Source organism: Balaenoptera acutorostrata, chromosome 11 (genome assembly GCF_949987535.1).
Source record: "Balaenoptera acutorostrata chromosome 11, mBalAcu1.1, whole genome shotgun sequence".
In the NCBI taxonomy this organism is placed as follows: domain Eukaryota; kingdom Metazoa; phylum Chordata; class Mammalia; order Artiodactyla; family Balaenopteridae; genus Balaenoptera; species Balaenoptera acutorostrata.
The window spans coordinates 78,702,882-78,718,129 of record NC_080074.1 but is presented as its reverse complement, the minus strand read 5'-3'; the positions used below and the strand labels follow the sequence as shown (position 1 = coordinate 78,718,129).

General features: G+C 33.9%; 1 protein-coding gene across 1 annotated transcript in view; it reads right to left on the bottom strand.

Annotated features, from left to right (window-relative positions):
* The window catches only part of SYT10 (synaptotagmin 10), a 75,892-nt gene that overhangs the window by 30,993 nt on the left and 29,651 nt on the right, over nt 1-15,248 (bottom strand). The window contains exon 3 of the mRNA XM_007175655.3: nt 8,978-9,545. Within this exon, the coding sequence (XP_007175717.1) occupies nt 8,978-9,545 (568 nt within the window). The remainder of the gene's footprint in view (nt 1-8,977; nt 9,546-15,248) is intronic.

Genomic DNA, 15,248 nt, shown 5'->3' with positions numbered 1-15,248 from the left:
ATAATTTCCAATTTAAATTCCTACATTGTTCTAAATGTAAAGAATGCAATTGCCATGTAGCTTGTCTATCATTCATGGGCCTCTATCTCTCTCTGTCTTTCTCTGTCTCTGTCTCTGGCTGTAGTTAAGAGGAAGTGAAGTCTAGTCACTAAAGAACTTAGGCTTTGGTGATTTATTGAATACGGAATATTTATGAGACAAAGTCACTTTTAACAGTCTGTTGTTAAAAGTTGAGTAGGTGTTGGGGTGAAGGGCAAAATGGCAGGATAAGAAGACCCTTAGCTCACCTTCTCCCACAGACATACTGAATCTACACTTTACATATACAGTACTTCCTCCAGAAGACCTGAGGACTGATTGAACAGCTACTGAACATAGAAGGACCATATAGAAATGGGTAGGAAAGACAGAGACATGGTATCTATGGGCACCACACTCTCATTGCAGTAACCTGCAGTAGGGCGGGATATTGCTGAGGGGCCCAGGCACAGACTCATCTGCTCTGGGATACCATGAAAAAAATGGCAGTTTAAAGAGCATCTAAACTATATGAGAAGAAAATCCATTTACTAATCCTAGAGATTCTGCCAAATGAGCAGGACACTACTGGACCCCTCTCTGGGGTCAGAGGTACCAGGGACTCACCACTATTTGAGTCCCTCTGGGACTCCTCCCAGCCCATGCCCACTCCAGCGCCAGCCCCAGCCATCCTGCCAAGGTGACATCCAGTGTAGCACTCCCAAAGTACTGCCCTCCAGACTGGCCCAAACCAGCTTCAGTGCCCCACCAAGGTGGCCTCAGGCACAGCACTACCCAGAAACCACACTTGGCCTGGACTGCTCCCACTCCAGCCAGCCTGCCAAAGCCACTAGGCACAAGCAATCTACACAGGAGATTCAGCCACACAGGCAACTCCATCAAGACTGTAGAGAATTAGCTGTTTTGCCTAATTCATAGAAACAAAAACTAAAGTCAAACAAAATGAGGAGACAGAAGAATATGTTCTAAACAAAAGAACAAAATAAAACCCCAGAAAAAAAACCCTAATGAAATGGGAACAAGTAATTTAACTGAAAGAGTTCATAGAAACAGTCACAAGAATGCCCACTCAACTCAGGAAAAGAATGGAAAAATTCAGCGAGAACTTCACAAAGACTTAGAAAATATAATAATGAATCAATCAGAAATGAAGAGTACAATAACTGAAATAAAAATACACTAGAGGAAATCAACAGCAGATTATATGACAAAGAAAAACAAGCAATCTAAAAGATAGAATAGTAAAATCACCCAATCAAAACAGCAAATAGAAGAAATGATTTTCTTTTTTAAATGAGGAGAGTTTAGGGGACCTTACCTCTAGGATAAAAATCAACCATTATAATATTTACAGAGTTCCCAGAAAAAGGAGAGAAAGACAAAGAGATGGAAAATGTATTTGAAGAAATAATGGTTGAAAACTTCCCTAACCTGTGCACATCCAGGTATAGGAAACACTGACAGTCCCAAACAAGATGAACCTAAAGATATCCACACCAAGGCATATTATAATTAAAATGGCAAAAATTAAAGATAAGGAGAGAATGATCAAGTTGGATTCATTCCGGGGATGCAAGGATGGTACAATATACACAAATCAATCAATGTGATACAACATATTAACAAAACAAAGGATAAAAATCATATGATCATCTCAATAGATGCTGAAAAACCATTTGATAAAACATTAATTTATGATAAAAACTCTCATCAAAGTGGGCCTAGAAGGAGTATACATCAACATACTAAAGCACATATATGATAAACCCATAGCTAATATCATACTCAATGGTGAAAAGTTGAAAGCATTTCCTTTAAGATCAGGAACAAGACAAAGATGCCCATTCTTGCCACTTTTATGCAACATAGTACTGGAACTTCTAGCCACAATAATTAGTCAAGAAAAAGAAATAAAAGTCATCCAAATTGGAAAGGAAGGAGTAAAACTGTCACTGTTTTCAGATGACCTGACACTATATATAGTGTCAAAGACTCCACCAACAAAGTAGTAGGACTGATAAAAGAATTCAGTAACATTGAAGGATAAAAAAACTAATATACAGAAATCTGTTGCATTTTATACACTAATAACAAACTGTCAGAAAGAGAAATAAAGAAAAACATCCCATTTAAAACTGCATCAAAAAGGATAAAATATCTAGGAATAAATTTAACCAAGAAGGTGAAAGACCTTTACTCTGAAAATTCCAAGACTTTGAGGAAAAAAATTGAAGACAATACAAATAAATGGAAAAATATACTGTGCTCATGAATTGGATGAATCAATACAATTAATATGTCCATACTACCCAAAGCAATCTACACACTCAGTGCAATACCTATGAAAATACCAATGGCATTTTTCACAGAACTAGTACTAATAACACTAAAATTTGTATGGAACCACAAAAAACCTTGAATAGCCAAAGCAATTTTGGGAAAGAAGAACAAAGCTGGAGGTATCATGCTCCCTGTTCAAACTATTCTACAAAGCTACAGTAATCAAAACAGTATGGTACTGGCACAAAAACAATCAATGGAACAGAATAGAGAGTTCAGAAATGAACTTACACTTAGCTAGGCAATTAATCTACATCAAAGGAGGCAAGAAAATACAATGGGAAAAAGCTTCTTCAATAAATGGTGTTGGAAACCTGGACAGCTACATTCAAAAGAATCAAACTGACTACTCTCTCACACAATATAAAGACATAAACTGCAAATAGATTAAAGACCTAAATGTAAAAAACAACACTATACAATTCCTAGAAGAAAACAGGCAGTAACTTCTTTGATATTGGTTTAGCAATATTTTTTTGGATGTGTCTCCTCAGGCAAGGAAACCAAAAGCATAAATAAACCAATGGGACTAGATCAAACTAAAAAAGCTTTTGCACAGGGAAGGAAACTATCAACAAAACAAAAAGGCTGCCTACTGAGTGGGAGAAGATATTTGCAAATCATATATGTGATAAGGCGTTAATAGCCAAAATATACAAAGAACTCATACAACCCAATATTGAAAAAGCAAACAACCTGATTAAAAAATGGGAAGAGGACATGAATAGACATTTTTCAAAAGAAAATATACTGATGGCCAATAAACACATGTAAAGGTGTTCAACATCACTAATCATTAGGGAAATGCAAGTCAAAAACCACAATGAGATACCACCTCACGCTTGTCAGAATGGCAAATATCAAAAGACAAGAAAAAATTTTTGGTGAGGATGTGGAGAAAAGACAATACAATGCTGGTGGAAATTGTAACTTGGGGCAACCACTATAGAAAACAGTGTTGAGGTTCCTTTAAAAAATGGAAAAAAAAATAGAACTACCATATGGGCCAGCAATTACACTTCTGGGTATTTGTCTGAAGAAAAAAAACAAAAAAACACTCTTTTGAAAATATATATGCACCTCTATGTTTATTGCAGCATTATTTACAGTAGCCAAGATATGGAAGCCACCTGTTTCCATTGATAGATAAATGGATAAAGAAGATGTGGTATATATGTATACAATGGAATACTACTCAGTCATAGAAAAAGAATAAAATCTTGTCATTTGCAATAATATGGATAGAACTTGGGGGTATTATGCTAAGTGAAATAAATCAGAAAGAGAAAGACAAATACCATGTAATTTCACTCATATGTGGAATCTAAAAAACAAAACAAACACAATAAAACAGAAATAGACTCACAGATACAAAGAACAAACTGGTGCTTACCAGAGGGGAGGGACAAATAACCCTAAAATTTATATGGAACCACAAAAGACCCAGAATTGCCAAAGCAATGTTGAGGAAAAAGAACAAAGCTGGAGGCATAACCCTTCCAGACTTCAGACAATACTACAAAGCTACAGTAATCAGAACAGCATGGTATTGGCACAAAAACAGACAAAGATCAATGGAACAGAATAGAGAGCCCAGAAATAAACCCACATGCCTACGGTCAATCTTCAACAAAGGAGGCAAGAATATACAGTGGAGAAAAGACAGTCTCTTCAGCAAATGGTATTGGGAAAGCTGGACAGCCCCACGTAAATCAGTGAAGTTAGAACACTCCCCCACATCATACACAAAAATGAACTCAAAATGGCTCAAAGACTTAAATGTAAGACATGACACCATAAAACTCCTAGAAGAGAACATAGGCAAAACATTCTCTGACATAAGTTGTAGCAATGTTTTCTTAGGTCAGTCTCCCAATGCAATAGAAATAAAAGCAAAAATAAACAAATGGGACCTAATAAAACTTATAAGCTTTTGCACAGCAAAGGAAACCATAAACAAAATGAAAAGACAACCTACGTACTGGGAGAAAATATTTGCAAAGATGCAACTGACAAGGGTTTAATTTCCAAAATATACAAACAGCTCATACAACTCAAAAACAAAAACAAAAAAAACAACCCACTCAAAAAATGGGCAGGAGACCTAAATAGACATTTCTCCAAAGAAGACATACAAAGAAGACAACAGGCATGTGAAAAGATGCTCAATATCACTAATTATCAGAGAAATGCAAATCAAAACTACAACGAGGTATCGTGTCACATCTGTCAGAATGGCCATTATTAAAATGTCTACAAACAAGTGCTGGTGAGGGTGTGGAGAAAAGGGAATCCTCCTACACTGTTGATGGGAATGTAAATTGTTGCAGCCACTATGGAAAACGGTATGGAGTTTCCTTAAAAAACTAAAAATAGAGTCACCATATGATCCAGCAATCTCACTCCTGGGCATAAATCCAGAAAAGAGGAAAGCTCTAATTTGAAGAGATACATGCACCTCAATGTTTGTAGTGGCACTATTTACAATAGCCAAGACATGGAAGCAACCTAAATATCCATCAACAGATGAATGGATAAAGAAGATGTGATATATATAGATAGATAGATATACACACACACATATATACACATACAGTGAAATAGGAATAATACTTAGCCATAATAAAGAATGAAATAAAGAGATTGTCATACTAAATGAAGTAAGTCACACAGAGAAAGACAAATATTATATGCTATCACTGATAAGTGGGATCTAAAAAATAGTATAAATGAACTTATTTACAAAACAGAAATATTCAAAAAAATAATATTTGATAGACCCTTAGTTAGAAGATAATAGATTCAAACATTTTATAGCTATAAACCAGGTCAATGTGGTTACACACACACACACACACACACACACACACACACACACACTTCCATGAGAATTCCTAAGTGTCTAGAACATAGTTGGTGCTGAAAAAAATGTTATTTGAATAGATGAGTAAATAAATAAATATGCAAAATGAAGTGGTTCTGTGCATAAGAAGGAAAGTTTTTCCTTACCTATGTAAACTTTCAATGGATTCTTGAGTGTGTATAAGAAAACTACATTTATATATTCAAAATACATTTGTCCTTATTATACAGGACTTTTTGAAAAAAAGTTAATTAAAATCTGAATAATATTATTCTCACATAGTTTAAGCATAAAATGTATATAAAGCAATATGTTGCAAATCATTCCTTCTCCATATTCATCCAGCTTCTACTATTTTTGCCAATAGGTAACAACTATTATTAAATTCTTATGTCTCCTTATATAGAACATTTTTAAATATATAACTGAATATGAATATATATTTCTCTTTCCCATTACAGAAGTAGAGGCATAGAGTACACACTGTCCTCCAATGTGATTTTTCCCTATGTTGGAGATACTTCTGTTAGTTGAAGAGCTGACTGGCTTGCCATATTTGTAATATACAGCTCTAAAGTGAAAACTAATTTTTTGCACAGAATAAAGACACGCCTTTATTGTTTTCTTTTCATTCAACCTGAAATTAACAAAAAAAACCCTGATAATTCCTGTTAAAAATATTAATCCCTCTTGCATAGAAATAATTTATTGGTAATAAAATTATAAATACATGATACGTGCCTCTTGTTTCAACCATTTAGGATTTTTAACAATAAATTTAAATTATTTCTGGTTTATTTTACATATGAAATTGTGCTACACACTGAATAATTTTTGCCTACAGAAAGTAGTTAATGTCAACAAATATAACCAAGCATATCAAAAGGTACATCATTGCACTGTTCTTTTTTTCTTCTGGGAGATTTGTACTAGCATACATTCTTTCACTTGACCTTATATGCAAATATGCTAAGTTATTTATTCAACAAGTATTTAGTGAGGGCATACGACTACATTACTTTCTTTCCTTTCTCCTTCTTTCTAGAACACTCTATAATTTCTGTGTGAAATTGCTTAAAATTAAAGATGTGTGAGTAGGAAAAGACAGTTTCTTAAGCAAATTTCAACTCATTATTTTTTTCATTTTTATTAATCTGAGAATATAAAATTGTTTAATAATTTTTCAAAAGCTTAAGAGAAGTTTTAATTAAATACTACATTAACCATAAAGATGATACTGGTGTATACTGTGAACTTTGGTCCCGTAGTCAAGAAATTTAGGTTTCGTCACTATCTTCGCAACAAAAAAGTCATAAACGGTATCTAGAACAGTGTGTGGCTCAGTGTTCCAGTTAAAGAGAAATGTCATTTGACTAGAATAATTTAATAATACACTTTATTATCTGCATACTTCCTTTCATATCCAGAATACTGAAATGGAAATGTCTATGCTGTGGAAGGCAGAATAAAGGCATCCCTAAAGATGGCTGCTTCCTAATATCCTGACCTGAGTATGCTACCTACATGGCAAAAAGGACTTTGCAGATGTAATTAAGATTATAAACCTTGAGATGGGAAGCTTTTCCTAGATTGCTCACGTGGGCTAAATCTAAACCAAGGAATGCCCGTCACTGCTAGAATCTGGAAAAGGCAAGGAAATGGACCACCCCTAGAGGCTCCAGAAAGGAACAGAGCCCTGCCAATACCTTGATTTTAGTCCAATAAGACCTATGTTGGACTTCTAACCTACAGAAGTATGAGGTGATAAACTTGTGTTATTTTAAGACACTACATTTGTGGTAATTTTTACAGCAGAAATAAAAAAATTAATACTTCAAGCACATGGGAAAGTTGAAAATAAAATTGAAGAATTCATTAATATTTACCAAAAAAAACAGTTTATGTTCTATTAGCAGTCAAAAATTGAAGATTCCACAAGGGATTCTTACTGTTTTTTAAGGACCAGTATGGCATACAAAAACTTATGAATGTAAAAAAATAATCCACTGTCAATCACCTATAAAATTATGTTAAATTTTTAGACTTCATTTAGGGATTACTTACCTGAACCCAAATATATTAACAGAACAGTTTTTTATGGTAACGTTTGTTGCATCCCTAGTACTTACAGTATGTCAAACACAGAGTAGGCAATGAGCAAATATTTGTTGAATGAATGAAGGAAGGACTAATATAAGATTGGTGAATCAAAAGAAATAACCTAACAATTAATTATTATCTGCATTTGTAGAATTCTACAGAAGATGTCATATATTTAAAACAGTAAAATTCACTCTTCACCACTTTTATCCCTGTAGGAATATAAGTAATAAAGTGAAAAACAGTATGAAATCAAAAGAGCCCCAATGTGCCTTTAAAATATAATTCAGTTTGTTCCCTAATAGATTATCACAGTGGAGGCCATGAAATAAAAACCTAACAACTAAAAATGTTTTGATGATGTAATGTAATAAACTGACAGTATAAATTTTTATTTAATTTATCCATATAATTTATAATGAAAATTTAATAACCCTAAATACTGGTTGTACTTAGTAAAACATTAATAAGGGGAAAATACAAAAGGAGTTATTTTGAATTAAAAAACAGTTTTCTTATTTTTTAAATAATCCCTGTCACTGTCCAAAACTTCAACATTTCTAGTTTATAATTTGTGGTAAAACTTAGACAAAAGATGTTAAGACAACCTGGTAGTAAAAAAATTAAATGCCTTCATTTAAAAACTAATAAATGAAAAAAATTTAGCAATCTAACATCCAAAGAGACCAGTTCCCTAATTCTGTTTCTCCAATTTTATTCTGGACAAATAATCTTGAATAAAAAAGAGATTTATGTATAGAGAATGCAACAAATTTTTAGTCTAACAAAATTTATGCCTAATTCAAATGTCCCACAATAAAAGAATGGTTAGGAAAATGGATCATATATTTAAACATCATGTACTAAAACATATATAGCACGAAAAAAATGAGTGTGAAAAAATTTAAACTTAGTTTGATCTTAATTATTTTAAAACATTCATAGAAAAAAAAGTAGAAAGCAATATGCCAAGTTTTTACATGTAATTCATGGCATTATGGATTAATTTTATGTTTTTTACCCTGTTTCTAAAATTTTCAATATTAAATTATTTTATAATCAGAAAAAGCATTTTGTAATGAAAAGGAAAAGTTCTAATGTAAACAATTACTTCTTGATCATCCGGCATTTCAAATGCTATAATCATATCAATTCAACAAAAGCTCCTGAAGGAATGGGCTGTTTTAGACCAAATCAGGTTTCCAGTGGCATCAAAGTACATTTTAGGTTTAATCTGAGGAACCAAATCATCTTAAATAATGAAAGTCAATAATAACTATGAGGAAATTGGGTGCTGATAATAGGTTACAGATAAATATTTTACAAGAGAAAAGGCCTACAATTTTTGGCAAATTCCAAGAAATGTCCAATACAGTGAAGTAATGAATTTCCCCAAACAGGAAGTGTAGAAACAAAGGTTAGATGTTGAAGGAAAATATTTTTTATTTATACAATCACTAATGTTACCTACATAGTGTTAAGTGTTTGAATTATTATGTATGTATGTAATCACATACTCTGCAGGTCTTTAGGATATAAATTCCATAATTTGTAGAACTAATGTGGGTAAAAGTTAGTTTTATATATCACTGCAGGTCAAATAAAAAGGAATACATTGGTGGAATTATAACTTACTGTGGTAGCACAATGAATATCTTTCCATACTGTGGCTTCCCTGGAGAGATCAGAGGCTTCAAACAAATTATCAAAAATCACTTCCCCAATCATGTCATGTCTAGAAAATCTGTCAAAATCATACACACCGAAATGTAGTTTTCGGTTGCTTAGTTGATCATATGCTACAGGAAACTGAAAAGTTTCATCAAACACAGGATTTAAAGTTTTTCTGTGCACACGGGTCTGAAATTTCTTTTTCCTATCTGGAAGAAGATACATCTTCACATAAGGGTCAGAAGTTCCTGTGAAGTCTTTAGCAGGGAGATCTAAGGCTTTGATAATTTTAACAACTAGAAGTTCATTTTCATAATCATACTGGAGGGTGAAGTTAAGCTTCCCACAGGTTTTGACATCTTCTTTCTTGTTGCCCTCAGAGTCAACTGATTTCTGTTTGTAGAGCTCTGGTTTTATTCTCCCAATGCTGGTTGTTGTTTCTCCTCTTTGTAAAATGGGTTCTGTGCCCATGCCAAAATCAACACTGGAAACCTGCATTTGCCTTGGTAGGTGTCTTCTGAAGGAATTGTGTCTGTACACACACACATACACACAAAATCATTTAAGTAGATCATTTTGATGATAATGTTATATACAGTGGCATATAAACTCTCCCCCACACCCAGGATAATGGGAACATTATATCTACAGTAATAAACAGATGGATACACACACATACACACACACACACACACACACACACACACAGAGTTATTTTTGAAAAACCAGGAATGCAATATTCAAAGAAAAATTCTCCTAAAATTATAGAAACACCTAAAACATACATACATACATTTTTATGAGCTTTTGGTATTTTTATGTACCATAATAAGCACAAAATATTTAAACACAATTGTAAAGAAAGATGATTACCAAAAAAGTTCAATACTCTACAAAATGTTACCTGGGTGTATCTAGATGTAAACATTATGTAAACAAATCATTCAGATGGCTGGTTTCTTTTCATCTGGATATTTTGGTCTTATGAATTTCCCATTTTAGTGATGACAATATTAAAAAACATAAGTCCACATATTCTTACACTGTGTTATTTCTAATACTTAATATAACTAAATGAATGTGTACTTTTCAAAAGAATATATAGTTATGACAGAAAAAATGAGTACATTTTCCTTTTTTCAACATTGAGTGGGCTTCAGAAACTTTTAAGGATTAAAAGACTGTAGAATTTTAGAGTTTGGGGCTAAATAATAGTTCTTAAAATTCAAACTGAATTTCCTATACTCACTGTTACTGTTTATCTCTCCAACGTTTCCAGAACATTAGGTATATCAGCTTACTAATGGCTCATAAATGTGACTAGCATTAAGATCTGCTTCTCTTATACTTTCTCCATGATTTCTAGCGTGAGCTATGTCAACTTATGTGTTTCCTCAAGGTCTGGTTCAGGTCTTTTGTTCTTTTCTCAGTCACTCCATCAGACTAATAATCAGTTTTGGGGCTATAATTACTACCTTTAACCTGGTGATTCCCTAGATATATCTCAGATAGACAAAATTCTAGTTCCATATCTCTTTGTCTTGAAGGGGGATTTCTAAACAATTGTCCTAATTTTGCCCCAAACTCAAGCAAACTCATTATTTTCTCTATTTTGCTTTCAAACCAGTTCACTCTTCCACAATCTCTGACAATAGCTCTAACATATTTATCAGTCACTTAATGCTTGGAATCCTGCAGTACGCTTGTTTGAATCACTTTTCCTTTATTTCATGGGATTTGCTTAATTTTCTAAGTCCTGTTGATTTTTTGCTTTGAGACATCTCATATAATTGTCCATTCTGCTCTATTTCCATTGTTATTTGGTCCATATCCTCATCATCTCATACTTTGCTTTCTACAGTAGCCTTCAGCTTGGCTTTCCTTCTTTCATCTCTCTCTTAAATTCAATGTCTCTCCAGCACTTACTTCAAAATCCTTTACGCTTGTTGTTATACCTTTTTCCACTTGATCATAATTGAAAAATTATTTCTATATAAAGAAACAAACTAGGATAACTTTATCTCAGATGAGGGAATAAGCTCCTAATTAAAACTATACTGAATTTAAGACCCAATATTTTAGTTTCAGTATCTAAGTGAGTATACATGTAAAAGTCTTTACTAAGTTACTTAAAACTTGAAGTGATCTGTTTCCTCAGATTGATCTCCAGATTGATTCCATTTTAATGCATTGAACATGCTATGAAATGTATTTTGATCCTGAATCTATTCCAGATATACAAGATCAGGGGCTTAAATTAGGGTCAGGGAACCATCAGGGAGCATTTAAGAAATAATAAGAATTTAAAAAGGAATACAGGTATTATGTGTTGTTGTGAATTATTAAAGAGGTCTAGTATAATCCAGTTAATATATTCAATATTCTTAAGAGATTTAGAATATTTTACTAAACAATCTAATATTTCTGCCAAAATCACTTTCACTTATGCAACAATTTTAAATTATATTTTTATTTTTGTGAGCAAAAAGCCCCCAAGAAATTAATTCCTTATTTTTTATAAATTGATCCATAATTTCACCTCCCTTATGTTTTTCAACATAATAAAATTTAAGCTTCTATCCTCTCCCTAAAAAAAATCAATAATTTATTTCTGATGCCACTGAATATAATTGGGCAGCTGTAAAGCCCCTTCTAACAAGAATCAAAACGTAGTAACATTTTTGTTCTAGTAAGCCAGTGCCCTAATTATGGAGTAAATAGTTCATGTTCTAAGTCACAGTTTAGCTAGTCAGTTAAGAGAAGCTTTAATTATTACAATGTTAAACTATTGCCATGACAACACAGATCCTCTTTATCTTCTTGAATTTTTTTTCTCTTTTGGAATGGCAGTGCTAAGTGTCTATTTAGTCTCACACAAACACCAACCAATTAAAGTACAGGCCATTATACTGTTACTGACCCCACTCTTACCCTTCAAACCTAGGAAGGCACCACATAAGTACTCTTCCAGATGGAGAAGGAAACACTTTTCCCACCCTGAAACATCTGAGAGTAACTACTAGATATAGTCAATATTATCTGATGCCATAGGAATAAAATGTATTAATATGGTAATTTTCAAATATTTTTTTCACCAACAGATCCTTTCTTTCAAACAAAATCAGAGACCAGAAGTTCAACACGTACGGACAGAGCTGCTTTGGTTAATGTATGAGTAGAGTCCTGGAATCTCACTGGAAACCGTGCCAATTTTTCCACACTACCCAGGAGAAAGCACTTGAAGAGCATTACACTGAGATGAGATTAAAAAAATGCTGGACTGAAATCAGACTATAGTTTGGTCCCAGCCTCCCTCTGGAGTAACAGCAACTTTGGGCAAGTCACTTCACTTTTTTGATGTTTAATTTCCTCATCCATAAAACCGTCCTTTCATAGTTGTGAAGGTCAAATGAGATATTACAGATAACTTTGAAACTTACTATTTTTCATACTGCTAATAATTATCATTAGAGTTTAGGACACATGGAGCTGAAGGGCAAATGCCATAATGAACTCTCTGGTTCTGACAATCTCAAATCTAGGTTTCCTGTTTGGGGATACGGAGTTGGCACAAAGTCATTCTTGTGTGAGCATGTCCTGGACTACCACCCTGGACAACAGATTCCCTCTGACTCTCACTTCTTAGCCACAGCAGTTCTTTTTTCCTTAAGTGGGAAACCTATATCATCCTACTCTTACTTGCAGTGTCTTTACTATTAAATTTATCTTAGGTACTGCTTGAGAAGTAAGAGGTGAAAAGCAAAAATATATTTAGCAGCGTTTTGTTTGTTTATTCAATATATTTACAAGGAGTTCATCTCTCTTTGTTTTAATATTGATATTTATATAGGAAACTATCACCATATATTAAAAGTTGTAACCCTGTTTTATAGCTAATGAGGCTCAAATAATAAGACTAAATTAAGTTTCTGGTAAACAAAGTTTTCATCTTTATTTGTTTCCTATTTTTTCCATTCAATTTGAAAGAATGACAAGAGTGACTCATTCAGCACAAAAAATATCTGAGCATATACCATGCAGGGCACTATATACATGAAGGCAGACTAAGTTGTATAATATACCACAAAGAATTTTTGAAATTAATTCATTGTCTGATGTCAGCACAATCCTCTATATCTTTAATCTCTTCTTTAACTGTTCGTCTCACGTTATTGCTCAGTAGAAGCCTGCTTCTTCTCCAAGGACACTGTTTGCTCTGTGCCTCTCTCATGTGGTGGTTGATATTTTTGTGATAATGCTTGTTCCACTGGTCCTAGAAGTGAAGGAGTTGTCCATTCCTCTTGTCCTTCATTACCACATTCACATCATTCTCCCTGAATACACCACTCCAGGCTCTAAAGCTCAAGTCAACAGATCATATCCCCATTACCACTTATTGTTAGTAATTTACTAATACTCAAATCATTCCCTTTAAAGTGATTTTAATAACTTGGTTCACTAACTCTCTTTGACAATGTTTTTGCTTTGATTCCTAGCAGTGAACAAGTTTCTTCCAACTACTTGGCCTCTAGGTTCTTTTAATTCCTCTCCTCCAATGATGTTCTCTATTTATCTCAGTTACTACCATGTGCATAGCCAGATTTTGTCATTATTATTAGCTGCAAACTCTCCACAACCCCAATTTCATGCATGCTTCTCTCTGAGCAACACCTCTTTCCAGCTCACACCCTCTTATACTCCAATTCAAATAACTTTTCCAACTCACAAGAACCTCCAATACATTGATTCTATCACTATTTCATAATCCCTAGTTCCTTGATATCACTTTTCCCTCTTTATCCAGTTTCAATTCCACTGTTAATCAATAGAGCCACTCTCACACATACATTCCCAATTCTCTTGTTGCTCTCTACCTTCTTAGTTGCAGGGCAAAACCACAGTCCTGGTTGAATTCAACTTTCCATCATTTCTACACCTGTACATGTGCAAGTGAATACAACTAGAGAAAAACATAAAAGAACTCTCAATGTTCCATTTTAAATTCATGACCACATTCCTCATTAAACCCTAACACTGAACAGCAAACCGTTCTCCCTCTCAATCTCCTAGATCCACAAGACTGTTTCACACCTTCTCACCTTTCTTCAAACCTCTAACACCTTCCTCATTCCCAATCTCAATTAATGACCTTGCTTCCTATTTCACTAATGAAGTTGAAGCAAAGAGCAGAAACCTTCTACCTCATCAACCCTGTTATCAACATCTGTATCCATATTTTTTACCTTTCTGATATGATTAATTACCCATGCTATTATCTAAAGCCAATCCCTTCACTTGTATATTAAATCCCATTTTCTCTCATGTCACCTTCAAGACTGCTCCTCTTTGCTTCCTGCATTATTAATTCTGCCTCTTTGCTGGATTATTACCATCAGCACAAGAGGATACTGTTATTTCTGCTATTTTAAAGGAACCTTCCATTCACTCTACTTCCTCTCTCTGTACTGCTGTTTCTCTAACACATCTGCAGCAAAACTCCTTGAAAGAGTTGAGGATAGTACATCCACTATCCAATTTATCTTCTCCCATTCTATATAAACTCACTCTAACTAGTTTTTCACATACCAATTCTGACATAATAGCTCTTGAAAATGTCAACTATGTCTCCCCGACATTGCTAAACTCAGTGGTCAATCCATGGTCCTCACCCCACTTGACCTTACAATAGTTACCTGACAGTTAATCACTCCTGATTGTTTACATACTCTCTTCACTTGGCTTTCAGGTTATACCCTCCTGGTTTTCCTTCTACTTTACTAGTCTTGACTTCTCAGTCTACAATGCTGTTCCTGATGTCTTAATATTGGAGTACTTCTGGAATTCATCTCTGGTTTTCTCTTTCTTATCTACACTCACATCTCTGAAGATATTATCTCCTGGCTTTGAACACCATCTCTATGTGGACTCCAAGTTTACATATGTTTCACAGATTCTCTCCAGAATTTCAGAGTTATTATCTGGTTGCCTACTCAATTTTTCCACTAAGATTTCTAACAACATCCTTAAACACAACAGTTTCATATCTCCTGTTTTTGGCTCTCAAACTCACTCCATTCACAGCCTCATGTTTATCAATTTTATCTTTCCAGATGCTCAGGCCAAAACATGCAGTCATTCTTGACTCCTCTTTTCTTACTCATATGCCCAAGCTAATGTGTCATAGTCTGTTTGTTCTATCTTCAAAGTATATCCTGAATCCAGCCAGGATATAGAT